Below are 27339 nucleotides of genomic sequence, written 5' to 3' on the forward strand. Positions count from 1 at the left end.
TTTTGCTTATTCAACCAACCATTTTTGCAAAACAACACTTCCATCTCTCAAAAAAATCTCTCTCTCTTACGCTTCAACATTTCTTCCCTCTTGCTGGAAATCTCATTTCTCTACCACCACCACAAAAACCCTTTATTCTCCACACCAAAGAAGACTCTGTTGCCTTTACCATCATTGAATCCTCAGCAGATTTCAACCATCTCTCGACCAAACAACACCTAAAAAATCTCAAATAAACTAATCACCTTGTTCGAAAATTAACACACAAAAACAAGTTTGATGATAACATTGAAAATGACACATTCATCCTTCCATTGTTAGCTTTGCAAGTCACAGTGATGACATGCTGTCATTACGTAATTTTTAGGACTTATTTTGACATTTTGATAGAGTTCTAAGCATTATAAAGTATCCAGGAGATGTTAAAAGCAACAAAATTGGAAGAACTGGAAGCTGCCAATCGTATTACGATTTTCACCATCGCAATACGATTTCTTGAAGTCAGAGAGCATGTTTTTGAAGGAGCTTCATCGCAGTACGATTGCATCGATCGTGATACGATTTCAAGAAGGGCTTTGAAGGAAATTAGGGTTTAATGTACTAATCGTGGTACGATTTGTGCCATCGTGGTACGATTTTGGGCGATCAGAATTTGCCTATTTAAGCTGAAGTTAGTCTCAAACAAAGGGGATTACGATTTTGGAGAGCTAAAGTGTAATTTTAACACCCAGAAGGCTGCAGCGGAGAGGATTTCATCATCTCTAACCCAGTTTATGTATGTTTTAATTCTTTCATTGATTATGCTATTTGTAAACTCAATTATGAGTAGCTAAATCTCTTAGAGATTAGGTCAGAGATGAATCTATGTAACCCTAATTAACATATGTTGCTGTGAAACTCTAATAGTTATTAATGATATTCTAGTTTTTATTCAATTCAATTGTTCTTAATGCTTTTTATATCCTGATCAAATATAAACATGATTTAGTGAGAACGAATGACTACTGACCATAGCTTTCGAATTAGACCTAATTGAATTGTTCTAATAAACATGGTTAGTCTAGGAATGGATACTCGTTTGTTAGTGATATTAGGTTAACGTTCATAAAACCTTCAAGGATTATTAGACCACCTAAGGAATTAGGGGATGTAGTTTAAGAAGAGGGTCCTAACTCAAGGGATTGATTAGGGCTAATTTATTAACTATCGTGAAACTAGAGAATCATTAGTAATAATAGGTGCAGTAACCAATTAGGGGAAACATAGAGGATTCGACAGACCTGATCTCATCTCTCTCCATATTTTCTTAATCAAATCTATTTTCTTTTATTTGATTTCATAAAATCAAACCAAATCTACTGCCTAGTGGCAAACCAAAATAAACTTTACACATCCTATTTCTATAACGCGATTGAATTATTGAAGTTAAAAACAGTCCTCTTGGGATCGATATTTTTACTACTTCGATAGTATTTGGTGCACTTGCCAAACGCCTATCACACAGTTTTCCCGACCATGGTATTTGCATTGGCATCACATATTTCCACGTGATGGATGATAATAGTTGCAATCATTTCATGAAATCTTCGTCTTTTATCCATCAAGGAGGAAATGTAGTTGAATTGAAGTCACTACCTTGTTTTGACAGGAAAGTTTTGAGGGACCAAAAGGACTTGAGAATGTTTTCTTCAGTGACTATTTTGCAATGAGAAAATCATGGAAGCCTATACTCATTGCTGAAACTCAAATCACCAAAGAACATGAAGATTTTGTTAAGGCAATTATTGTTTTTGGAAAAGAAGAAATTGAGGGGATGAAAAAATATATACTGGATCAATGGAAGAAAAATGACAACGATAAGGAAATCAACACCCCACAATTTCTATCTAAATTTGTCGTAACTTGTGCTTTCGTTTGGGCTAGTATAGTTAAAGCAATACATAGATACGATGAGGATGGCGACGATGAAGATGAATATTTTACTCATAATCAGTTACCCAACCCCGAGGCATCCCAAGTTCATGATACTCAAGTTCAAGCTGTTACTCAAGCAAACAACACCCTGACAAATTGAATGAGATGCCATTTGTTATAAGAAAATGAGTTTTTGTTGTTAGGGCACAAGCTATGAGAGGCTGGGCATGGAAGAAATGAATAAGAGAGAAAAAACAAATAGAGGAAGGTGTAAAGATTGGGTTTTAAATTTCAAAAATTTGATGATTACATTTTTTTTAATTTCAGTCCCTATGTAAAAATGCGTTTTTCGTTTTAGTCCCTCTACTAAGAGCAGTTGCCATCTCATCACGTGCCACATATGCGACCGTTAGCCAGCAATGCTTTTTTTTAACGGAAACTGACGGCAAGGACCAATTTCAAAACGTTCAGAAAATACAAGGGTTGTTTCGCAACAAAAAAAGATACAGGGACTAAAACCAAAAACGCGCTAACTTAAAGGGACCTTTTACATATTTAAGCCAAATATGTACTAACTTTAGAGTATTTCTGTTTTCTCTAATACATTGTCATTTATTTTTACTAGAATATTCTAAACATGTGTTTCACATTCTCCAACAAACACAACTAAGAAGAGGTGCGTAATATTAAGGTCGTTGAGGATTACTACCATGTGGCAAAGATACCCCAAACAATACTAACTGATCGCCCATCTATAGCCATCGGCACACTCTCTGTTTCAGTTGCAACCCCGTTCATCAAGTCCATCAGTTTTCACTTGGTCGGTTACGCACTCCAGTCCATCGAGCACCTAGCCTTCCGTGCGAATTTGTTCAATATTCCCATCACTAGCTAGCTATATCCAGTCCAGCATGAATGTACCAATCTAATGATGACAAAATGGTTTCGATCCATACTGCCTGATTATACAGTGCAAAACTGTGGAACATCTTCCTAGTTTTTGCAACAAAATATTGATATTGTTAATGAAGAGGTAGTCTATAAAATTTCATTTAGAGTGGAGTGGAATTCTTTGGTACATTACTTGTTTAAATTTATCATCACACAACTGAACAGACTGCTACAAGAAATATTGAATGAATCAAGTCCCCGCTGGCTATTAACACCAGCTTGTTTTTTTATTGCATTCAAGGGCGGAGGAAGTTCTATCCAACAGAGCCAGGACCTTCACTGAATTTTCTTTTTCAAACATTTATCACTCTTATTCCACACTTCATGTTTCTACAGCTACAACAAAGATTTGTTTCTCAGCTATGAATAGCCTACACTTCACAACAAGATGGAAGTCAACTTCATAGATCAAATGATGCCATAATATCTCACCATAAATAATGTTTAAGATAGATCAACTAAATCTAAATCATTCATACACAATAAGGCTAGGAGCTACACATACAAGCAGATCACAATAATTCTTCTACAAGGCATCATGAGCAGCTATTCGGCAAGTTATTGCATCGACAAGTGATGATACTCCAAGTTCCGAGGCAGATATCTTGTAATTCTGAAACAGAAAAAAATTATTGAATATGCTAGCTTGCACCCAAAAAAAAAGATGCAAAGTGATCTCTATCAGAGCCCTCGCGAAGCTTTTTGTATCTGGGATTGGTTTGCTCGCCGTTCCAGCTCCTTCAGGTTGATCTCTTTTCCAATTACGAGTTTCTCTATGGCTTTTATCTAGTAAAGAGAGACATATCATTTTAGCATCAAATCGAGCAGCAAGGCTATAAGTCGTGCCTTCAGAGATGCCACGTCTTTTTAAAGATTCAGTAATATTTGCAATGCTGAAATTAGCAACTCTAATTGGAAATAGGAACCACAAAATAACAATATGTAATTACATGTTTGGACCCTGAGTAGTTGTAAACGAGCTCATAATGAAGAATGTATGTGGTCAAAGAGTCCTAGAACTTAGCTACAAGTGTCTTATGCGCAAATGCTAGAACAGGGAAAACATCTGGAATCTGGTGCAGTTGAGAACAGTGGTAACATCAAAAAGAAGCAGAAGAACTGTATACAGTCATTGTTAAAATTTAATTACTGGCATCATTGGGAACTTCTCATTAACAACATAAAATCATTTTATGTAAGAGAAAGAAACAAAGTAAAATTAGTGAATCCTCTATAAACAAGTGTGGGTCATATGGTCCTACTAAATACTACTTCTGTGCATATTATCTCACAACATGACCTTCTCTTGTGAAGTTAGTGAAATCGGACATCTTGATCCTCTTGTAAATGGTGTTGAACAATGAATAAATCACAAATATAAGAAATTATACAAGAGAATCATCATAGATAAATCTCAATGCTTTTCAAGAAACACAACCCTCCAACTCTTTCATCATCTTGATTTTTTTGTATTTGTGCTCAAAGACCGTTTTGTTCCTCCCAAAACTTCCTTGTATCTCCCCAAATTGCACGGCCAACATCTTGTGAATTTCATCCCAACATGATGCCAAATCACCCACGCTACTCCTCAAATATTTTTTCAAAACACCATGAGCGGATTCAACAATGTTGGTGGTTCTACAGTCTACACCCTAGATGCAAGACTTTATTTGTCCATGCCCTCACAAATTTTTCCTTAAGGTTCAAAACCATTTCTTCGACATATTTAATGAATTCCAGAAATGGCATGCATACCTCTTTGAATTTCAATAAGTTACTTGCATATGATTCCTCCGTAGGAGATTCAACCAACTCTCTCCAAGCATTCACCACTTTCATAACAACCTCGTTATTCGTCACCTTGTCCTTCTTCAATTCTTTCTTGTCAACTTTTGCACCTTAGGGGGCTTTGGGTGAACTTTACAATCCGTGATGCACTTGGACCTTACATTCTTCCCAATATGAAAATAACAAAGCATGGTGTATGTTTCAGGGAAAACTGTGCCAACGGCCTTCATCAAAGCACCATCCCTATCGGTGACAATCACCTTAGGCATGTTGTCTTTTGAGTACAAGAGACCTTTCAACATCGTAAGTGCCCAAACAAAGTTATCCTCTAGTTCAAAGTGAAGAAAGGCGAAACCAATGGAATACGTCATTTTTGTAGAGCTGCAGCCAACTATCTCAAACAACGACATTCGGTAGTTGTTGGTTTTGTATGTAGAGTCCATGACCAAAACGGTGGGAAAGGTGTTAAGCAATTTAATTGACTCCGGATGAGCAAAAAAGATGTCTTCAAGAGTGGTTTCCTCACTATTGCATCTTATGTAATAGACTTATTTATGCTCCACCAACTTCGAAATCAAGAATTGCAACTCCGTCATTTTACCTCTTTCCCCCTTGCGCCATCTTGTTCGCACATTGTACACTTGCTTGATTGTTGTCACACTTTCGTTGTTATTTTCTTTCAAATTGGTGAGAATATTCCGAGGCACCGTCAAGCTCTTTGTCATTTCGATAACTTTTTTCTTCTCCTCCGCACGAAGTCTACCCGCAATTAAGTGTCTTTGTAACTTTCCCTCCTCCAAGTCATGGTTGTGCATTCCACAAAGCATTGCAAGCCACCAATCATTTGTATCTTTATCAAAGAAACCTTTCAACCTAAACGGACAATTACATTTCCTTGAGCCAATGCCTTCAAGTTTCGGTTTCTTCCTTGTCTTAGGTGGCTTGTATACCCCACTCCTTTCACATTGCATCGTCAAGTACGGCCTTTTTATAACAGATTTATCTATACAAACATCAAATCCGGCCTTTACCCCTTGTCCGCAAACCCAAGATAGTAACTCTTCTCGCTCTCTCCAACTTGCATTTGTTGTAAAAAATGAGGCGGTGTCACGAGCTTCACAAATAACACCGATAGGTACCGGTTTAGGTACTTCAATTTTACCAATTCGAGCTTGAATTGGAATTTGGACTTTAAATGGTTTCAAATTAAAGGTTGGTTTGACATCGCCGGAACCTTCACCGGAACCTTCTTTTTTGGCCGATTTCGGTTCAACGTCATCATCCGCGACTTTGTCAACCATATGCCTATATATCTATTGAATAAAAAAAATTACAAAGGAAGAATAAATAAATTACTTGCGGAATAAGCTAACCAAGAACAAAAGTGGCGCAAAAAAATTCAAAAAACATGACTGCACAGTGGCGTGACTTAAGTCACGCAACACTTTAACACTTGCGACAGTTAAGTCGCGCATCCAAGTTAACTTGCGCACCTTACCCTATAGCCTACGAAAACCAGACGAACCAAGCACAAAAACCAGCAAAATGAGATGAGTTTTGATGATACAATACCTGATATTTGGTGCTTGATGAGCATAGAAACTTGTTTCCTGACGATTTGCAATGATTTGGGATGATGATTTTGACCCAAAAAATCGCACTTTTTGGGTTTTTTGAAGGTGGAGGGAAAGAAAATGGTGGTTGGAGTTCGGAATGATGGGTTTTGTACGAAAACAGGAACACTGCGTGAGTTAACTTACACATCGTTACTTAACTTGCGCAACGTGAGTTAACTTGCGCAGCGTTACTTAACATGCGCAAGGGCAATTTTAGCATGGCTGCAGGGTGCGAGCAAAATGTGCTGGGTGGAGCAAAATTCCCAGATTTTTACCAACTCCCTCCAAAGAAAACCATGTAACGAGCCCCACTAATAATTTTAGATCACTACGTGAAGAAAGAGTCATTGTATATGTGATAGTGAGGCCATTGTTTATCTATTCTTTTTCTTATTTTCATTTAGACTCATTTGTTATTGAATAAAGAGTCACTGTATAGATAATTGTAACTAATAGATATTCCCTCCGTTACTAATTATAAGTAAATTTGACTTTTTAGGTTCATTCAATTAATGATGTATGTGGTCTACCTAAAAAGTCAAATTTGCTTATAATTAGAAACGGAGGGAGTCTTTAATAGATTGAAATTCCTCTTAGGTAAATAAGTCTCTATTGTAGATGTTATAAGGGCTAACGACGGTAGAAAGAGAATGTTTCTAGCATTTATGTTTTATATAGAAAAATTGTACTTTTGATCCCCGACTTTCATAAACAGACAATTTTGGCCCCAACACAAATCCAACGATTTTGATCCCCAACATCTATGTTAAAATCAAGGGTTAAATATGTTTTTAGTCCTTACATTTTGCGCCCTTTTGAAGAATAGTCCTTACATTGCATTAAATGTTTTTAAAATCCTCACATTTTATCTCCGTTATCAAAATTAGTCCATGCTGTTAATTCTCTAATGGAATGATGATGAGATAGTTAGTGGATCCCACTTATTTTAAGGTTAAATATGTTTTTGGTCCCTACATTTTGCGTGACTTTGAAAAATTTATTATTTTAGGGATTTTAAAAACATTTAATGAAATGTAAGGACCATTCTTCAAAAGGGCGCAAAATGTAAGGACTAAAAACATATTTAACCCTAAAATCAATGGTTATGAGGACATCACTTTTGTAAAAGGCTTAAAATTGGAGGACCAAAAGTGCAATTTTAAAAGTTTGGGATGAAAAGAAAGAAATATTATAATTTAGTCTTAAGAAAAAAGTGTTAATTAAAATAAATTAAAATTAAAACCCTGAAACAAGAAAGCTGAACAACTTGATCGAATATCCAGGCGTTGTCGGCTTGCTTTGTTGGGTTACAGTCTCGCCGGAAACGCAATCGCACTTCATCGTAAAGTCCATTCATTCGAGGTTTGCCTTTTTATTTTTCATTTCAATTCTCTTGAGCTTTCTTATTTTTCATCAATCAATCATAATTCTAACCAAATCAGTACAAATTAGGTTATAAACTATATATATATATATATTACTCACCTTGAATTTACTCTAATTATTTTGACCAGTTTCTGATTGATCCTTACAGTAACTCTCTTCGTAGCCGCCGGTGCTGGAGCAACAATACAATACAATAGAATGGGTATAATCAAGGGTTGCTTCTCCTTTATAGCAGGAACTGTTACCGGAGTTTACGTCGCTCAGAACTATAAAGTACCTAACATCGCTAAGCTGGCTGATACTTTCTTGTTCGTAGCAAAAGTCACCGAACAAACTTACCGCAAACCCGACAATAAGAAAGATGAAAATGATGATTGATTCAATCACAATCAGGTTATTGTTTAAACTTACTACTATAGGATCAGATTGGAATCATAGATCAGTAGAATTTGTTTCATCATAATTGGAGTTGTATTCGTTATTATGCAACTAAACTTCATACCTTAATAACATCAATTTCTTTTATATTGAGAATGTTTGATTGGAGTTTTCTCTTTTACCCTATTATCTTTACCCTATTATCTTGTTTGTGTTATGATTTGTATCTTGATTGATTGCTTGTTTGTTTGTCCGCGGCCTTTATTTGTAGTTTCGTGGCTCTGCATTTTTTCATTTACTCTTATGCGTGAGTTAAGGCTTGGATTGTTGCTCTTGTTGTTTTACATGTGCTCGCATTATAATTGCATAATTCTATTCTTTCTCAATGCCAACATTTCTTCATATGTCTAATGCTATGTTTTACATAGCACAAACATGATGGAGGGTCGATGTGGTATTTAAGTAACGAAGATCTACCTTCTAAAAGAATACAAGGCTTTTTGGGAGGTGACCTTTTAATTCTTTCTCAATGTCAGCTGGTATGGCGGAGAGCCAAAAAACCGCCATACCTGCCGTCATGTCTATGGCGTTGTGACGCCCCCATCCTTCACAAAATTGACCGTGTCGGAAGTCTAACAATATCTGCCGGAGTTTACGTTGCTCAAAATTATAAACTACCTAACATCGCTGAGAGTGCTGATACTGTCTTCAAAATGGTCAAAGATGTTCATCAAAGATACCGCAATGATTAGTAATCAATCAGGTTCTTGTTTTAATTAAACCTTTTTTGTTTGTTTTTAATCATAGATACTATAATAGTACTTACTATAGGATCAAATTGAAAACATAGATCAGTAGGGTTCTGTTTCATCATAATTGGAGTTGTATTCATCATTATGCAACTAAACTTTATACATTAATGACATTTTTTTTTTTTGTTATATTTGTTCTTTATGCTGATGCTGGTATTACCTTGTTTGTGCAACAATTTGTATCTTGATTGTTTGTAGTTTGACTGTATTTTTTCATTTATTTTCTGTTTGTCACAACCTAGTGAGATAAGATGAATTGAACGAATTATAATTGCTCAATTCTTTCTCGTTGCCAACCTGTCTTTGTATATGTAATGATATGCCTTATATTGTGCAAACATGATGGAATGAAAGGTCGATGTGGTCTTTTAGTAACAAGGATCTACAGTTCTACAGTTGTTTTCATTTTTATAACTAGTAAATATATATGAGGTAATCTTGAAAATAGGGATTGAATATAGAATCATTAGGTAAAGAGGTATCGAAAATCCAAGGTTATTGTACTTGGAATAAGCACAATGAAGAACACTCGGCTCGGGCAGGAGTTAAGCTATCAAGTTCTAGGTCTATGTTTTGGTCATGTCTTGTGAATGGCCCCTAGGGCAATATTTATAGCCTTATTTGTCTTTCCTTTCTGTAACAACCTTTCAATGGTTATCTGGTTAGTTCCCTGTTATTGGGAGCGCACGGAGCTTATCGTTCTGAAAGCCCCACACATGAAGATAGGGATGTGAAGGCAGCCCCCCGTATTGGGGCGGCACCCGTTTCTTCCTTTTGGGTCTTATCTAGAATCACAACGGCCCACAATCCCCAAGCATGAGTCTCTGCTAAGGGCAATGTGCTTAAAGGGCATTATGCCGGTCCAGTTATCATCTGCAATGAGCAAAGCTGGATCCATACATCATATTTGTTTAAGGGCATAGGATGGGGGTGAGAATAATTATTTTCGTTTTTCGTGGTTTGGTTTATTGTTTTGGAGGGATAGGAAGATGAAGGGATTAGAGGGGAGTCAACTTCATCCTCACGTAACTGAGATTTTCCTCCAATATTGGAGAGATTGGTAGGATAGAGAAAATTAACTTATTCAATATGATGTTTAACTAGATTGACAAAAATATCCTTATAATGCCAATGAAAAATGTGTGCTGCTTTTGATCTTCCTTTCACGTGGTTCTCTCTCTATCTATATCTCAATGTCCATGGTGTAGTTAGTGAAGTTGCATGGCTGTCAATCAATGCTTGGCTCGTGTGCAGGGTAAATGGGAAAATGGTGCATGTAAATTGAACAGAAAGAAAATTGAGATTAATGAGTTGGCCTACTTTGTGTATTTTTGGGTGAGTGTTTGGCAAATAGGTTTCTGAATAAACATGATCCTGTAAAATTGTTTTGGTCAGAATTGAATTTGAACTGAAGTTATTTGTGTTTGGACTTTTCTAATCCAAAACTGGTTTGATGAAAAAGTGTAGTCTACATTTTTGCAACTTAATAGTTAATACAAAAGGTTTTTTTTATCACTTGTAGCTAATTAATATAAATTTGGATGTTGGATTAGATACTTTGTGCTAACACTAATTAAACATAAAGTTAAATCAATGTTGCTGGTGTTGGTTATTTTCTTCTGATGACAATACCTGAAGTATCATCCAACCCATCAAACTAAAACCTTGTAATACTAACAACTATAAGCCTACAACATTGTGGATATACAGTTTGAATTCCATTTTTACGTGAAACCCTGTATACTGTCATAAGCCATTCTTTCTTTTTGTTGAAGTTATGGATGATAGGCAATGTTTAGTTGTCTGTCGTTATTTGCAGTTTATTTGGGTTTGCAAAGAAAGCTGGAACTCGGGTCAAAGTGATGAACATTCAGTATGCTGTGTCTGATTGAGAGGAAAATTGGTGGGGTGAAAATGAGAAAATAGAGAGAAATATTTTTGTTCTCAGTCTTTGGATTAGTTATAACATAAGCTGTAGAAATTGATATTTATACATGTATTTGACTCTAAATTTTTTGGTTCCCAACCCATTATCTGTGATGTTTTGGGTTTTTATTCCTATCAATGCCAAACGTTGTGTTGTCAAATTTTGACCTGTTCCATCTGGTACAATATTACCTTTTGAAAATAACTCAAAATGGACCAAAACATGACGCAAATTAACCGTCAAAGCCAAGTAGTTGTGACGGTTCTCTGTGGCTGCACCTCAGACCCATGCCCTGGACTTACGAACCAAGCAGTTGGATGTGGTATACTCCAGTGCATTGTTTGCATATCTTAACACATTAATGTGCCATAACCGTAATGGAATCCATCGTGTAAAAGTAGCATATGATTGCATGTCCAATATAATATAAGAGGGAAAAGTGTTCAAGAGGTAAATTAAAGCTTGTCATTATACCCCTAAACGCAAACCAAAACATATAATCTCTTATAGTGATTATAGTGACAAGAGGTCCCACGCATATTCATTTCACCAACACAGCACGTCACCAACCAATGTCACCCAAGTGCATATTCTTCGGTTTGCTATTGTTACTACACATGAAGTTAACTTTGATTCTGCAGTGAATTGCACACTATACGTAATGTAATGAAATCCCTCATACAGTAGCGAGATTCCATCCTTTCTTATTCCTTTGTTATAAGACAGCTAATATTGTCTACTCTAGTCTATGTTTGTGCTCTTCTTTTTTGTAACAAAGAGACCTATGGCATGCATATATATCGCAAATGCAACCCAATGGTCCTTCATGATGTAACTTGTAATCTTTAATTTGTTGTTTTCTTTACCTATTCAATACGAAAAAGAAGAAAGTTGAGCCTCCACGATTCATTTACTGCCAACGTCTCATATGGATAAAAATAAGAGTATTACTTTTCTCACCATGTTGCCTTCTCGCGCGTCCTGTAAAATTTCCAAAAATGCCCCTTTGCAGTCTGGATTACGTAATCCGGATTGCATTATCACCATGAAAAAAAAGGGTCTAAATGATGGAATTTTGGATTTTGAGGGCGGAGTCCCGTAAGAAGTTCCTTCTAAGGGAGTCTTGATCATAAAAACGCAATGATGAAAGCTAGGAAGATTAATATTGTCCTTAAAATAACTATCCATGTTACAAACATGTTCAGAATTGGTGTTGGTGCTGTCTGGATTACATAATCCGGATTGCATCAGCACCATGAAAAGTGTTTATCATTAAGTCACATAATTTAAAAGACTAAAATAGAAGAGATTTTCGCATGTGTACAGGGATAAAATTTGAATAAGCATACCTGTTTGAAGAACCTTTTGCTGCATTAATAAGTTCATCAGCAAGACATTCAACAATTGTCTTGATATTTCTAAAAGCTGCTTCACGTGCACCAGTAGTTAGAAGATAGATGGCTTGATTAACACGGCGAAGGGGTGAGATATCCACAACCTGTCTTCTCACAACTCCAGCAGAACCAATACGAGTAGCATTTTCACGAGGTCCACTGAAAAAAAGACACAGGTGAATACATAAATAAATCAGATCCAAAATCCAAATTTTTGAATCCATGTTACATGTTCAGAATTGGTGTTGGTGCAGTCCGGATTACGTAATCCGGATTGCATCAGCACCATGAAAAAAAAAGGGTGTTTAGGGGGTATTCGGATTATGTAATCCGAAAAAATCATGTAACGCGCCCTATTTGTTGAGATTTCCGGATTACAAAATCCGGAAAAATCCGTAACTCATTTTTTCATTCTTTAACAAAGGAAAACAACATTCCGGATTATGAAATCCGGAAACATCAAGGGCATTTTTGGAAAAAATAGGGCGCGCGAGGAAAGACATAGGGTGGGAAAAGTAATACTCTTTAAAAATAAAGTTAAGGGAATTTACTCTTTTCTCAAAGCATTACTTGTATTTGTGTATAACCATTTTGTGACAACTTTCTTTCTCATTATATTATGTTTTTATTTTCTATCCCTTTTGCTTTAATCTTTGTGCCAATGCATACTTTTCTTGTATATTTTGGTTGTCAAATCACTTGTCCTACAAATGGTTGTTCATATAATATACCTCTTTACAATATATCCAAACTTATATTAGCTTCGAACAATTCAATTACTTAAGGTATTTATTGTACTAAGAAAATATTTTTACTTAACAACTATTTTAGCTTATGAAAAATTACGTTTAATTACACTTTTGATTTTTGTAGTTAAAGTTAGGTTCGATTTTGGTCCCCTATTCTTTTAGTTTTTTTTTTTTTTGCTGCAAAAGAATTTATTGAAGTTTTATGGAACTGTCTAGTTTGGACCCCGTTAAACGATGAAGCCTCTTATTTTTAGTAAATTCTAATAATTTTTTTTACTAAAAACCATAAAAGTCCACCTTTAAACCCTTTTCTGAGAGTTATATATATTAGACAACATCTAAGTTTCAAAATTAGCTTGTGTTTAATGTGCAATGCAAAACATAATATGATATTCTTTTAGACAAAATATATAGTATTATCTTAGAGTTTACTCAAAATAGTAAGGGTTTGGCGCCACATCATAATTAACAAATTGTTACCCTTTACGCTCGATCATATTTTTTATGTGACACAGTTCACTCTGTCATTTTTTTTAGGGAACAGTTCACTCTGTCATATATACTAATGCACTATTTTATGTTTAATAATCTATTAAAAAAATTATAAAAATTTGATGTTATGAAAACATTCTTTGACACAAATCCAACAACATCTTTTATGATACCATAAAAAGCATGATCAAAGTATGTTATCTCAATAATGCACATTTTAAAATTAGGTCATTTAAAAGGAGACGGATGGAGTAATAGGTACACCTCCGGTCACTATTATAAACAAAAAATCACTTTTTAGATTCATTCAATAAATGATTATGTGGTCTATATAATAGTGACCAGATGTTGTACAGATTAATCCCGTGGATAAGTGGAGAATCTGAAGTTTAAACTATGACCCCTGTGTAGTGCAACACTTCTACCTAGTTGAATTCTCTTCTTTTCATTCTTACTTTTTTGTTGAGTCGTTTATGAGTATAATGTTTTTCCATTGGCCTTTCATATAGAGCTTCGTGTCATCTTGCAGGGATGGTATGGATGATCAAAGCGTGTTGTTTTCGCTCTAGGTTTGTTTGAATTGGAGATTGTTGACAGGCTTGCAAGTGTTCAGCTCTACCGAGTAGTCACAATAGTCTTTTATTATGTAACAAGTAGTCATCTATTTTCTTTTTTATTTAAATTTTGAAACTTATTTGTTATTGAAGAGAGTAATAATCATTTTGTTCCATGAATGTGTAATAAGTAATCACAATAGTCATATCAAAATTTCAAAATAGTATCTAGTTGACACTCTGTTAGCCAAAATAGTTTGGCATTAAATAATCTCTCAATGTTGATAATAACTTTTCTTATATAGTTTGATATGACGATAAATGAGTATTTATAAGAATTGATATGACAATAAATATTAACAAAATATTTTAACATGATGAACTATTTTGATTAACGGGTGAACAATAGGAGATTATTTTGAAAATTTCATAAATTGAGGGAGTATTGTGTTTGTGGCCAACCAAAGTGACTATTAATTAAAGTAAAATAAATTGTTTGAGAAGTAAAATAAAATGACTCGTAAAAAAAAAAAAAAAAAGTAAAATAAAATAAATTAAAAGTAGAAAGGTGAAGAGCTTCATCCATCCATCCATCCAAAATCCAGTCTGAAGACAACTCGCCGGAAAACGCAGTCGCAGTTGATCGTCGTCGTTCGTTCGTCTTCCAGAATCAAACAAACAGTGAGAAAATTCCATTCATTCATTTCATTTCAATCTGTATAATATAATATAAATTAGGTTATAATCTCGCTCTTACCTCTAATTTTGATTGATCCGATCCAATCCAATCCTTCCAGTGATTCTTTTCGTCGCGGCCGCAGGAGCAACAATTGGTATAATAAAGAATTGCTTCTCTTTTGTAGCAGGAACTGTTGCCGGAGTTTACGTTGCTCAAAATTATAAACTACCTAACATCGCTGAGAGTGCTGATACTGTCTTCAAAATGGTCAAAGATGTTCATCAAAGATACCGCAATGATTAGTAATCAATCAGGTTCTTGTTTTAATTAAACCTTTTTTGTTTGTTTTTAATCATAGATACTATAATAGTACTTACTATAGGATCAAATTGAAAACATAGATCAGTAGGGTTCTGTTTCATCATAATTGGAGTTGTATTCATCATTATGCAACTAAACTTTATACATTAATGACATTTTTTTTTTTTTGTTATATTTGTTCTTTATGCTGATGCTGGTATTACCTTGTTTGTGCAACAATTTGTATCTTGATTGTTTGTAGTTTGACTGTATTTTTTCATTTATTTTCTGTTTGTCACAACCTAGTGAGATAAGATGAATTGAACGAATTATAATTGCTCAATTCTTTCTCGTTGCCAACCTGTCTTTGTATATGTAATGATATGCCTTATATTGTGCAAACATGATGGAATGAAAGGTCGATGTGGTCTTTTAGTAACAAGGATCTACAGTTCTACAGTTGTTTTCATTTTTATAACTAGTAAATATATATGAGGTAATCTTGAAAATAGGGATTGAATATAGAATCATTAGGTAAAGAGGTATCGAAAATCCAAGGTTATTGTACTTGGAATAAGCACAATGAAGAACACTCGGCTCGGGCAGGAGTTAAGCTATCAAGTTCTAGGTCTATGTTTTGGTCATGTCTTGTGAATGGCCCCTAGGGCAATATTTATAGCCTTATTTGTCTTTCCTTTCTGTAACAACCTTTCAATGGTTATCTGGTTAGTTCCCTGTTATTGGGAGCGCACGGAGCTTATCGTTCTGAAAGCCCCACACATGAAGATAGGGATGTGAAGGCAGCCCCCCGTATTGGGGCGGCACCCGTTTCTTCCTTTTGGGTCTTATCTAGAATCACAACGGCCCACAATCCCCAAGCATGAGTCTCTGCTAAGGGCAATGTGCTTAAAGGGCATTATGCCGGTCCAGTTATCATCTGCAATGAGCAAAGCTGGATCCATACATCATATTTGTTTAAGGGCATAGGATGGGGGTGAGAATAATTATTTTCGTTTTTCGTGGTTTGGTTTATTGTTTTGGAGGGATAGGAAGATGAAGGGATTAGAGGGGAGTCAACTTCATCCTCACGTAACTGAGATTTTCCTCCAATATTGGAGAGATTGGTAGGATAGAGAAAATTAACTTATTCAATATGATGTTTAACTAGATTGACAAAAATATCCTTATAATGCCAATGAAAAATGTGTGCTGCTTTTGATCTTCCTTTCACGTGGTTCTCTCTCTATCTATATCTCAATGTCCATGGTGTAGTTAGTGAAGTTGCATGGCTGTCAATCAATGCTTGGCTCGTGTGCAGGGTAAATGGGAAAATGGTGCATGTAAATTGAACAGAAAGAAAATAGAGATTAATGAGTTGGCCTGCTTTGTGTATGTTTGAGTGTGTGTTTGGCAAATGTGTTTCAGAACAAACTTGATTTTGTAAAATTGCTTTGGTCAGAATTGAATTTGAACTGGTGTTATTTTTGTTATGTAGTCTAAATTTTGCAGCTTAATACAAAAGCTTTTAATCACTTCTAGCTAATATGTGATTTAGATGTTAGATTTGATCACTTTTTGCTAACAACAATTAAACATCTATACTTTACTAAAAGTTAAATCGGTGTTGTTACTTTTTTCCGTGATAGAAAATACACACTTTCTTGGTAGTTGAGTGCTATGTCTAAAATTTTCTTATAAAATGACTTGCTGGTGATTGGTTATTTTCTTCTAACGACAATAACCGAAGCATCATCCAACCCAACAAACTTGATCCTTTTAATACTAACAACAACTGTAAGTCTACAACATTGTGGATATACAATTTGAATTTTATTACGTTTTATGCAAAACCCTGTGTATTATCATAAACAATGTTTATTGTCTCGTCTTTTGTTATCTGCAGTTTATATAAATAAACCATAAACAGAAAATAAATGTCAAAGAAATGATCATTCAGTATCCTGTGTGGTTGAGAGGAAAATTGGAGGGGTGAAAATGAGGAAATATTTGTATTTTCAGTCTTTGGATTAGTTATAACATAAGCTATAGAAATTGATATTACTACCTGTATTTGACTCTGTAAATTTTTTGGTTCCCAACCCATTATTTATCTGTGATGTTTTGGGTTTTAATTCTCCTCAATGCCAAACATTGTGTTGTCAAATTTTGACCTCTTCCATTTAGTACAATATTACCTTTTTGAAAACCACTCAAAATGACCAAAATTTGAGGCACTACCACAAATGATTTTCATATGGGTTTGCAAAGAAAGCTGGAACTCTGGGATCGTGGAGAGAATTTTTTGTATAGGACCAAAAGGCCCTTTGCTTTATCTGTCGTCCCTTCATTTTTCTGTGGCAAACTAGCTACTTGTGTCAATCTCTATGGTCAACCCCGTGCATGGGGACATGAGGCTCCTTTGGACTTAAAAGTAACAGTCCAAGCCAAGTAGCTGCTGCGGCGGTTCTCTGTGGCTGCACCTTAGACCCATCCCTGAACATCAACTCTCAATAAACACCGTTGTTGATCCCTTCAAAGACTGTCACATGCAGCAAGTTATGAGTCATGATAGTGATGGGGAAGGGAGTGTTGTGATAACTATCCATGGTTTTTATGTGAAAGTGGGGCAGGGGGAATAACTAGTTCAAATTAATATTAGCTTAGTTCTGTTGAATCTACTGTAATGTTGTTTCTGCTTTTCAGGATTTCTTTGGAGGCAAGCCATAGGAAAATCTGGAGGTATAGGAAAAAAAAAGTGGTAAAAAATTCAAATACCAAAATGGGAAGGGTTAATTTTGTCATTTTAACTATATTTTTTTTTTCCATCTTAACAAATACAAGTATTTAATTTTTTCGTCACATTTCCTTGCATTTGGATGTGGTATATACTCTAGTGCATTGTTTGCATATCTTAACTCAAATTAATGTGCCATAACAGTAATGGAATCCATCGTGTAAAAGTAGCATATGATTGCATGGCCAATATAAGAGGGAAAAATGTTCAAGAGATAAATTAAAGCTTGTCATTATACCCCCAAACGCAAACCAAAAATATCATCTCTTACAGTGATAAGAGGTCCCACGCATATTCATTCCACCAACACATCACCCATATTCTTCTGTTTGCAATTGTTATCACACATAAAGTTAACTCTGATTCTACAGTGCAGTGTACACTATACGTAATGTAATGTAATGAAATCTCTCAAACAACAGCGACATTCCATCTTTTATTATTCCTTTGTTATAAAACAGCTAATATTGTCTACTCTAGTCTATGTGTGTGCTCTTCCTTTTTGTGGGAGTGGGATGGTAAAGTAACAAAGAGACCTATGACATGCATATATATTGCAAATGCAAATCATCCACTTTGGCCCTTCATGATGTGGACACCATACTAAGATGTAACATGTGATCTTTAATTTGTTGATTTCTTCACCTATTCAATACAAAAAAGTAGAAAGTTGAGCCTCCACGATTCATTTACTGCCAACCATAAGTTCTCACATTGATAAAAATAAAGTCTAGGGAATTTACTCTTTTCTCAAAGTATTACTAGTATTTTTACAATATATCCAAACTTAGTTTAGCTTCGAATAATTCAGTTACTTAAGGTAAGTTACTCCACTAAGAAAAGTTTTTTTACTTATGAAAAACTAAGTTTATATACACTTTTGACTATGTTGTTTAGGGTCCGTTTGGTTCGAGAGTTTTGGAGGGGAGGGGAGGGGAGGGGAGGAGAGATTTTTAATTTGACGTGTTTGGTTCAATTTTTAGAAGGGGAGGGGAGGGGAGGGGAGGGGAGATGAGCAAATTTTATTGCACTGTCAAAATTATCCTTATATTAATTTAAAATCTCAATATTATCCTTGTAACAACATTTATTATTATTATTATTATGTTATATTATCCTTGAAACAACTTTTACTATTATTAGGTTATCTTGTAACAACTTTTATTCCATACTAGATTTTTGACCCGTGCTCCGCTCGGGTTTATTGTAAAAAAATTGACATACGAATAATAAAATGCAATATATAATTTTTTTGAAGGGAAATGCAATATATAATTGGTAACGGTGAAAAAAATAACACGTGATAATCTATAGTAGCCAAAATAAAACACTTCATAAAATGTATGAAATCTGAAAATATTATAAAAGAAAATTAGGTTAAGTTGTTGCAGACTTAACAAAATTAATAAATAAGGATTAGGGTAGAAAATATTTGCTTCAAAAAAAAAAGGCAAGAGGATAGGAATAAAATTGGTGCGATGCATTTTTTTAGATGGAATTTGTTAGGTTAAATAATTGCAAACCTAATTTGCAAATGAGCGGGAAAAAATTAGGTTAACAAAATTAATAAATAAGGATAAATAAGGATGTCAAAAAAACAGGCATGAAATTAAAAAAAAAAATCCAAAAAAAAAGTGTAAAATTCTTGACCAAAAAAAAGTTTAAAATAGAAGGATCATACGTGATCATTGATATGGTAGAAAATATTTTCTTAAAAAAAAAAAGGCAAGCGGATAGGAATGAAATTGGTGTGCAATGCATTTTTTTTAGATGGAATTTGTTAGGTTAAATAATTGCAAACCTAATAAAGCAAATGAGCGGGAAAAAATTAGGTTAAGTTGCTGCAGACGTAACAAAATTACTCCATCCGTTTCAAAATGAGTGTCGCTTTAGCAAAAAAAAAAAATTGTTTCAAAATGAATGTCACTTTCGGTTTTCAATGCAATAATAACTTTTTCTTTTCAATTTTACCCTTCAATTGATACTATGTTACACTACTTCCAAAGTATTATTTTTTCTTTAATGAAAAACAAACCAATAGTTGATTAGGATAATTTGGTAAAATTGTTATGACATTTAACTACTTTATTCCATTCCTTAATCTGTGTGCAATTGGCTAAAGCGACACTCATTTTGAAACGGAGGGAGTAATAAATAAGGATTATTAACAATTTTTCCTTGTAACAACTTGTATTCTATATTATTAACAATTTTTCCTTGTAACAACTTTCATTACTCCTTGTAACAACCCTATTACTAATCCGTTATTCCATTGTCTACATCATGTTATTATCGATTACATCGTTATTGTTTCGTTACTTTATTATCCTTATTTAATTAAGTTTAAGGGTAAAACAGTAAAATAATTTTAAAATCCCTCCCCTCCCCTTGTGAACCAAACACTTTTAATTAAGATATCTCCCCTCCCCTCCCCTCCGTTAAAATTCCTCCCCTCCCCTCCCCTCCTAATTCTCGAACCAAACGGACCCTTAAGTTAGGTTCGGTTTTGGTCCTCTAGTTTTATTCCAAGTGATTTTAGTTCCTCTATTAATTAAAGTTTAATGTGAAAAATGGCGTAATTAAGTCTTACAAGTATTAACCTTTTATTCATTTAAAAAGAACGGTTTGTCGTAAAAGAAAAAGGGCCTACCATGACGAAATTATTGAATCCCCTTATCCTATTTTAGTACCAATAACGTGTCATGTGGTGCATACTGCATAACCAAAATGAATTACATCGATGACAACTTTTTCATGTCAAAAACTTCTTTTGAAGTTGATTGGGTGGCAAGGCAGATTTACTTCTAATCACTTGGTTATATATTAATCCGTGGACTAACATAAGACCTTGGCACTCTCTTAAGAGCATGAACAACATCGTTTATTTACCTCCTAAAAAAAACTATATTGTAGTTTTGATGAGAACTGAGTCACATTCCTCATGTTTTCATCGACCCCCATCCACCACTTTCTTACAATCCAGCTCCATGATAACACATTGAACACCTAACTCATGCCACCAACTTAGTGATTTCCATAATCCCTCAGGTTCAGATTCTTGTGGTGACACATGCCCATACCATAGTCCGAAAAAGTTTTAAATATTTACTTTATAGTTACTTAAAGTGTTGCTTTAAAAAAATTACTCTAAAGCGTTAGAATGAGATGGACTTGGTAAGTTTCCTAATAATTAAGAATCAAAATTCCCATCATTTAATAAAATGCTACTAACGCTCAACATTTTTGTTAAAGTCATGTTATTTAGAGTATTTTGTATCTTCAACAGTGACCCTAACAATAACGACCACCTAATCAATTATCAAAGCTTAATATCATGATGCATTGTGAGGGCAACATGGGACCGACCAGAGCTGCAATATGAGAATGATGGAGAACAAGAAATATTATTGACATATATCCAACCATGTGAACCTGTGCCTCCTCCTAGTGTGAAGTGAGAAGTGGGAACCTTTTTTGGTCAAAAATTACAAACAAGAAAGAATTTTAAAATGAACAGTACTTGTAGTCGTAGATTCTTAACATTGCCCGAGTCATGGCGCATAAGACAAAATAGCTGCACAGAATACCTCACTTTTCCTTTCAATTTCATCCCATTTATTCCAATGCTTCATTCATTCAACCAATAACATATCTATCTATTAATTAACTAGTTACCCAAAGTGGTAATAAATCATGGACAAACCATCATTCTAGTCTAGTCCCTTGAAGTGTAACTCTTACATTGATCCATGAATTAATCGTAATTGCAAACACATCCACACATATATATTTTATTAGTGGGTCCCTTTAGCTTGGACCAATGTATGTTTTGGTCCAACTTGGACCAGTAAAATTACCTGGTATCATAGGTTATATTCCGGTTGTCTCATACCATACACCCCCTTATAGGAAAACATCCTAGCAACCCCTTTCCCTCAATAATTTACAAAGTTTCTTTTTGTTTCAGATCTATTAATGAGTAGGAGTTTTACACCAACTTACCACCAACATCAACAGGTTCTGTTCCAGTTGTAATTAATGTCATTATTTTTGAGCTATCAAACCTTAAAAAAAATTCTCTCAAAAAAAAACCTTAAAATTTTTGTTCTTCGAGCTTCTGGACCTAATTAAATGAAAAATAATTTTGATTTGATTAAAATATAATAATATATTATGATGTTGAATTATTAATCTTTAACTGCGTTGTTCTAATTTTCAGTTCGATAGCAGTAGCACTTTCCTTTTTTCATTTGCATTTGTTCATCTGTTAATTTTTTGTGTATTTCTTTTACTACTATAAAACTAAGATCCTGTGCATCTAAAAATCCATTAAACAGTGAGTGCCATGTAGTTCCAAGACATTCTGATTTTCCTTCTAATCTCACCGTCACCAATATGTTTTCTCAAACACAGTAACAGTACCATAATCACAATTATTTTGCTCCCACTGTATAACAGATGGGTTATCACAAAGGGTACGAGTGTGGGTCTCCGGAGTTAGAAAGAAGATGATGAATATTATGACAAAGAAGATGAAGATGATGATGATTGTTCATATGTTGCTGGGCTTTTATAAATTTGACTATATAAAAAATAAATAAAAAATTACATAAGATCCATGTTTAGAAAGGACAAAAATTTTCTTGTGCGGTCACACTTACACTAGACTTGATTTTATTGAACTTATACATCAGGTATCAGACCTTCAATCACAACCTTCCATATTAATTATTATTAAATCTATGGTCAGCTTTCAATTGATCCAAGTTGGAGACCAACTTTCACTTGTCCAAATTAAAAGAAACCTTTATTAGTCATTTTGGATTTTAAATACGTTTTTAAATAGTCAATTTGTTGGTTAATTTAGTCCAAACAAATTAGACACTGAGGATGTAGTGACAAGATCTCAATAAATAATACATATTTCTTTTTTTTTTTTGACAGAATACAATGTACAGCTTCTCAGTTAAATTTTCACAACGTCACTGTAATAAGTAGTCCAAGACTTTGCCAGCAAAAAATTTCACTTTAGTCAAAAAAGCACCTTAGCTTGGGTCCATCCCTTTCTTTCCTTTTTCTAATCCTCATATCCCAATTGCCAATATTAATTTCATCCCATTATATAAATAAAGTAAATAGGGCATAGAAAAAGAAAAACAAATAGGTTAAAATAATAGTTGGTGATGGAAACCATAAATCAAGGAAAAGAAGAAAATAAACTGAAAACAGATTTAACAATAGTAGAATACAGCTCCTCCTCAAATGATTAACTAATTGTAAAGCAATCCACTTTGGATACCAAATTCATAAAACTAATAGTCTTCATCTTCTTCATTACTTGCTCCTTTGATCATCAATATTCACATCACATAACACATCATGCCTTCAAGACAATTAACTTCTACAACTTCCAATATTTTCACCAAACCAAAGTTTCTTTTCATAGCACTAACCATTTCAGCTTCTGTTGTCATCTTCTTCTCAATACTTTACTTCCTTTACCATCTTTGGCATTCACTTGTACATAGAGCTAAGACCATTCCTTTTGATGCAAGTGCTCCTTTGAAGCTACAAAGATTCTCTTACAAAGAGTTAAAGGTTGCTACCAATGGTTTTGACACTGCTAATATTATTGGCAAAGGTGGTTCTGGTACTGTTTTCAAGGGAGTACTTAAAGATGGAAAATTCATTGCCATCAAAAGGTTGGACTCTTTGTCTTTGCAATCAGAGAGAGAGTTTCAAAATGAGTTGCAGATTCTTGGAGGGTTGAGATCACCTTTTTTGGTGACCCTTTTGGGCTATTGTGTTGAAAAGAATAAGATGGTTTTGGTTTATGAGTATATGCCTAATACAAGCTTGCAAGAGTCACTTTTCGGTGATGATTGTTTTGGTTTGAGTTGGGAGAGAAGGTTTTGTATAATTATGGATGTTGCTAGAGCATTGGAGTTTTTGCACCTTGGATGTGATCCACCTGTGATTCATGGTGATATTAAGCCAAGTAATGTGTTGCTTGATGCTGAGTTTCGCGGGAAGATCTCGGACTTTGGATTGTCAAGGATTAAGGTGGAGGGTGAATTTGGAGTTGACTTGTTTAGCCAGGATTTGGGGAAGAGCCAGGATCTTTGGAAGAGTCAAGACCTTTCAGGTAATTTAAGTGCAGAAACTCCTGTAATTGGTACTCCTGTTGAGAGTGTGAGTGAAGTTGATTTTGCTCTTGCTTTGCAAGCTTCTACTTCATCCAAAAATAGTAGGAGTTGTTTAAATGTTAAAGCTTTGAACTTGAACTCTTTGAATTATAATGCAAATATTGTTGGTGAAAGTGAAAGTAGGAATGTAAATGCAAAGGGTAAGGAAATTTCAAGTTTGGATATAGGAGGAGGAGGAGGGGATGATTGTTGGAATAGTAATAAGTTTGTTCCTTATGATGATGAGTTCTGTAGCACTGATTATAGTAAGGAGTTGGCTATTAATAATGCTTGTTTGGTTGATGAAGAGAAGGAAAATGGGAAACAATGGGGAGAAGATTGGTGGTGGAGACAAGATGGAAGTGGTGAATTATGTAGTAAAGACTATGTCAAGGAATGGATTGGGAGTCAGATTTGTCCATCAAATGCTGATTGGGATGATGGTATTGGCAGTGCTAAGATCAACAACATTCAGGAGAAATCTGAGATGGAAAATTCAAGTCCAATTGATAAAGCCAGTGATGCAAATGGACCACAATTACTACAAGCATCTGTGATTGAAAATGCAGTTAATGGAGTTGTAGATATGAAAGAGCTGAAGGGAAAGAAAAGGAAGAACAGGAAGATGCAAGAGTGGTGGAAAGAAGAACATCTTGCTGAATTAAGCAAGAAAAAGTCCAATAAGCTGAAAAGTCTTCAAACTAAATGGAAGAAAGGCTTGAAAGTGCCACATTTTGGTTTAGGTAGAAGGTTCTATCTTTGCCAACGTAATAAGAATTATGGAGAGGAAGGACAGAATGAGTGTGAACAAAATGGTGAGTTTAGCTTTAGAAGAGGTTGGAGGAAAAAAAGCTCGCGTTCGATTGGAAGTGATATGTGGAGTGGCGATCTTTTCAGCCGCGAACTCAGCAGCACAACTAGCATGAGAGGTACACTGTGTTATGTGGCACCAGAATATGGAGGGTGTGGATTCTTAATGGAGAAAGCTGATATATACAGTTTAGGAGTTTTGATTCTTGTAATTGTGTCAGGTAGAAGACCATTACATGTTCTTGCATCTCCTATGAAGCTAGAGAAAGCTAATTTAATAAGCTGGTGTAGACACTTGGCTCAGGCTGGTGGTAACAACATCTTGGAACTAGTTGATGAGAAATTGAAAGAAGATGATTACAATAAGGAACAAGCAAGCTTGTGTATCAACTTAGCACTCACTTGCTTACAGAAAATTCCTGAGTTGAGGCCAGATATTGGAGATATTGTTAAGATTTTGAAGGGGGAGATGGAGCTTCCACCACTTCCATTTGAGTTCTCACCTTCTCCACCTTCCAGATTATACAGCAGATCAAGGAGAAAACAAAAGGGCAATGCAGAATAGGTTTTTGTAATGTTGAAGGTTTCTTTACAAGTCATGTTAAGATCAGGTTATGTAGAGTGAGTGCATTTGGGAGCTGAACACACTCATATGTGAGACTTATTATGTTGAATTAATGTACATGAGAATGAGATTATTATTATTATTATTATTAATGCTTTTCTCAACTAACAGTTGCATAACCTTTAATTGTTGCTCAATTTCCACTAATTGTCCCAAGTGTTGTGGCATTGTTAGAATGCTGCTTTTTACAGCTGAACTGAATATGATATCATGGTTACAGATGTTTTTGTTAGGCTTTGGCTTAACAGACACAAGTTGTTTCTACTTTGTTTATTTGTTTTATGTCTTCAAAAACATGTTATGTTTTTCATTCCTGTCAACACATACATCCTATCCTATTTCTTATATATTCAATCAAGCTTCTGAATGTTCAGTCATTTCCAAAGCTATTTCTTAACACAAAGAAGCTAGTACAAAGATTCATTTTTGGAACAATACAATGGTTGGTCTATTTTAGGAGATCCAATCAAACATCTAAGTTGATTTTTGGTTAACAAACAAATTAAATCTAACACCTAAAATGGGTTTGAAATTGGCTGATATTGATCGTAGATTTGTAGTCTTGGATTGGATGGACCACAGAACACAAGTCATTATCAAAGACTAAAGTAAGTCACTATGAAATAGGAGTGGGCTTGTTCTGTCCCCTTAGTAAAATATACCTGTCATAATTTTTTCTTTTTTAATAATTTTGCATGACTTAAAATCATCTAGTTGTCTTCATCTTCACCAGTTCTTAAAGAGGACAAAGCCATTACAAACGCTACCCAGTTCAAAACAAAACCGTGTATTCTTATTCTTATAATAATGACAAACTTAAAATGAAACAAATCGAGTCTTCTACACGTTATTAATACTTGAATACAAAATAATTATAATAATAAATAAATTATCAACTTACTCTCCAAACTATCAATGTCTCTAATTTAATTTCTAAACTATTTAAGTATAATAAATAATGCCTAATGCATATAACATTCGACAAGCTTCATATACTTTAGACTGAATTGACAAGTTTCATATACTTTAGAGATTACTTATTACATTTTATATAGTTTAGAAACTAAATTGGAGAGAATGATAAATCGATTTTTTTTTTTTTTGTCAAATAATTTAGTGGCTAGATTCTTTTGTTTCTCAAATAATCTAGTGGCTATATTCACACACTTAAGTGTAATGAACTGAGGAATTCCAAGTTCGAAATCCAACCCCTACAAATAATATCCATGTAACTACCAACTGAACTATGCAGAACATTATCGACGTTTTATTATAATCATAATGCATTATCGTGACCATATTATTCAGTCATGCTCCCTCCAAAGGCGTGTATTGGTCAAAAAAATGTCAAGTATCCTACCATTCATCTAGAACTATCACGGGTGTTTTACGCTTTTTTGATAACTTAATCTAAAATCGAGAAGACACGCGAAGAATCAATATGATGGAAAAAGAAATTGTCTCTCTTTTTCTAATAAAGGCGAGCCTAAGCCCAAAAAACTTATGAAATAAAATGATTTATCAAACGTGAATTTCTTTTTCATCCCCACACTTTTCATAAGCCTCTGATTTATCCGAATTTTAGAATTTGGACGTGTAAAAAGAGGTGTTGTTTAATTTTTTTTTTACTCGTTCGTATTCTAAAATTCGGACAAACCAAGAACCTTTGACAAGTGTGAAAGTTAGGGCTGGCAATGAACCGAACCAACTCGATAATAGTTCGGAACTCGATTCGACAATTAACTCGTTGAACTTGGTTCATGACCCAAATGAGCTGAACTTGAGCTGAAAATTAAGTTCGTTAAATAAATGAGCCGAACATGATCTGTATATAGTTCGACTTGATTGGTTCATGAGCTGACTCGATAATATATACACATATATATTTAATTTATTACAAGCTTCCTCTTATACTAAAATCATATGTATACTAATTATAAGAAAAGAGATCCCTTAAAATAAATAAGAAAAGAGAGAGAAAAAAA

General features: G+C 34.5%; 4 protein-coding genes and 2 pseudogenes across 12 annotated transcripts; 4 read left to right on the forward strand and 2 right to left on the reverse strand.

The window, feature by feature from the left end:
- The first annotated feature begins 1705 nt into the window (after positions 1-1705).
- LOC146951598 (uncharacterized) lies at positions 1706-2074 on the forward strand. The gene has a single exon (XM_085748758.1). The coding sequence runs from the start codon at positions 1706-1708 to the stop codon at positions 2072-2074; it is 369 nt and encodes a 122-aa protein (XP_085604884.1).
- Positions 2075-3391: 1317 nt separating this feature from the next.
- Positions 3392-4704, reverse strand: LOC146951599 (uncharacterized; annotated as a pseudogene).
- Positions 4705-4736: 32 nt separating this feature from the next.
- LOC146951600 (protein FAR1-RELATED SEQUENCE 5-like) lies at positions 4737-5954 on the reverse strand (annotated as a pseudogene).
- A 1539-nt stretch (positions 5955-7493) lies between these two features.
- Positions 7494-17861, forward strand: LOC146951601 (uncharacterized). Of its 7 annotated transcripts, none has more exons than XM_085747605.1 (3): positions 7494-7631; positions 7804-8048; positions 17644-17861. In XM_085747605.1, the coding sequence occupies exon 2, from the start codon at positions 7854-7856 to the stop codon at positions 8031-8033; it is 180 nt and encodes a 59-aa protein (XP_085603731.1). In that variant the 5' UTR covers positions 7494-7631; positions 7804-7853; the 3' UTR covers positions 8034-8048; positions 17644-17861. The 7 variants fall into 7 exon arrangements, with proteins under 7 accessions (XP_085603731.1, XP_085603730.1, XP_085603732.1 ...); XM_085747604.1 differs by lacking the exon at positions 17644-17861 and adding an exon at positions 13937-14070; XM_085747606.1 differs by lacking the exon at positions 17644-17861 and adding an exon at positions 12099-12113.
- On the forward strand, positions 14507-17861 carry LOC146951602 (uncharacterized). Of its 3 annotated transcripts, none has more exons than XM_085747599.1 (3): positions 14507-14642; positions 14759-14954; positions 17644-17861. In XM_085747599.1, coding segments are annotated over exons 1-2 (186 nt in total). In that variant the 5' UTR covers positions 14507-14641; the 3' UTR covers positions 14944-14954; positions 17644-17861. The 3 variants fall into 3 exon arrangements, with proteins under 3 accessions (XP_085603725.1, XP_085603727.1, XP_085603726.1); XM_085747601.1 differs by lacking the exon at positions 17644-17861 and adding an exon at positions 16587-16604; XM_085747600.1 differs by lacking the exon at positions 17644-17861 and adding an exon at positions 16259-16472.
- Positions 17862-22956: 5095 nt separating this feature from the next.
- On the forward strand, positions 22957-25458 carry LOC146951603 (Protein kinase superfamily protein). The gene has a single exon (XM_085747609.1). The coding sequence runs from the start codon at positions 23114-23116 to the stop codon at positions 25292-25294; it is 2181 nt and encodes a 726-aa protein (XP_085603735.1). The 5' UTR covers positions 22957-23113; the 3' UTR covers positions 25295-25458.
- Positions 25459-27339: the final 1881 nt, after the last annotated feature.

This window comes from Medicago sativa, chromosome 2, assembly GCF_051527215.1.
Source record: "Medicago sativa cultivar Bolivia chromosome 2, Bolivia_mono, whole genome shotgun sequence".
Taxonomy (NCBI): Eukaryota; Viridiplantae; Streptophyta; class Magnoliopsida; order Fabales; family Fabaceae; genus Medicago; species Medicago sativa.

What these genes read in the sequence shown, in the direction of transcription:
- LOC146951598 (XM_085748758.1), top strand. Translation starts at nt 1,706, where the DNA reads ATGAGAAAATCATGGAAGCCTATACTCATTGCTGAAACTCAAATCACC.
- LOC146951601 (XM_085747605.1), top strand. Translation starts at nt 7,854, where the DNA reads ATGGGTATAATCAAGGGTTGCTTCTCCTTTATAGCAGGAACTGTTACC.
- LOC146951603 (XM_085747609.1), top strand. Translation starts at nt 23,114, where the DNA reads ATGCCTTCAAGACAATTAACTTCTACAACTTCCAATATTTTCACCAAA.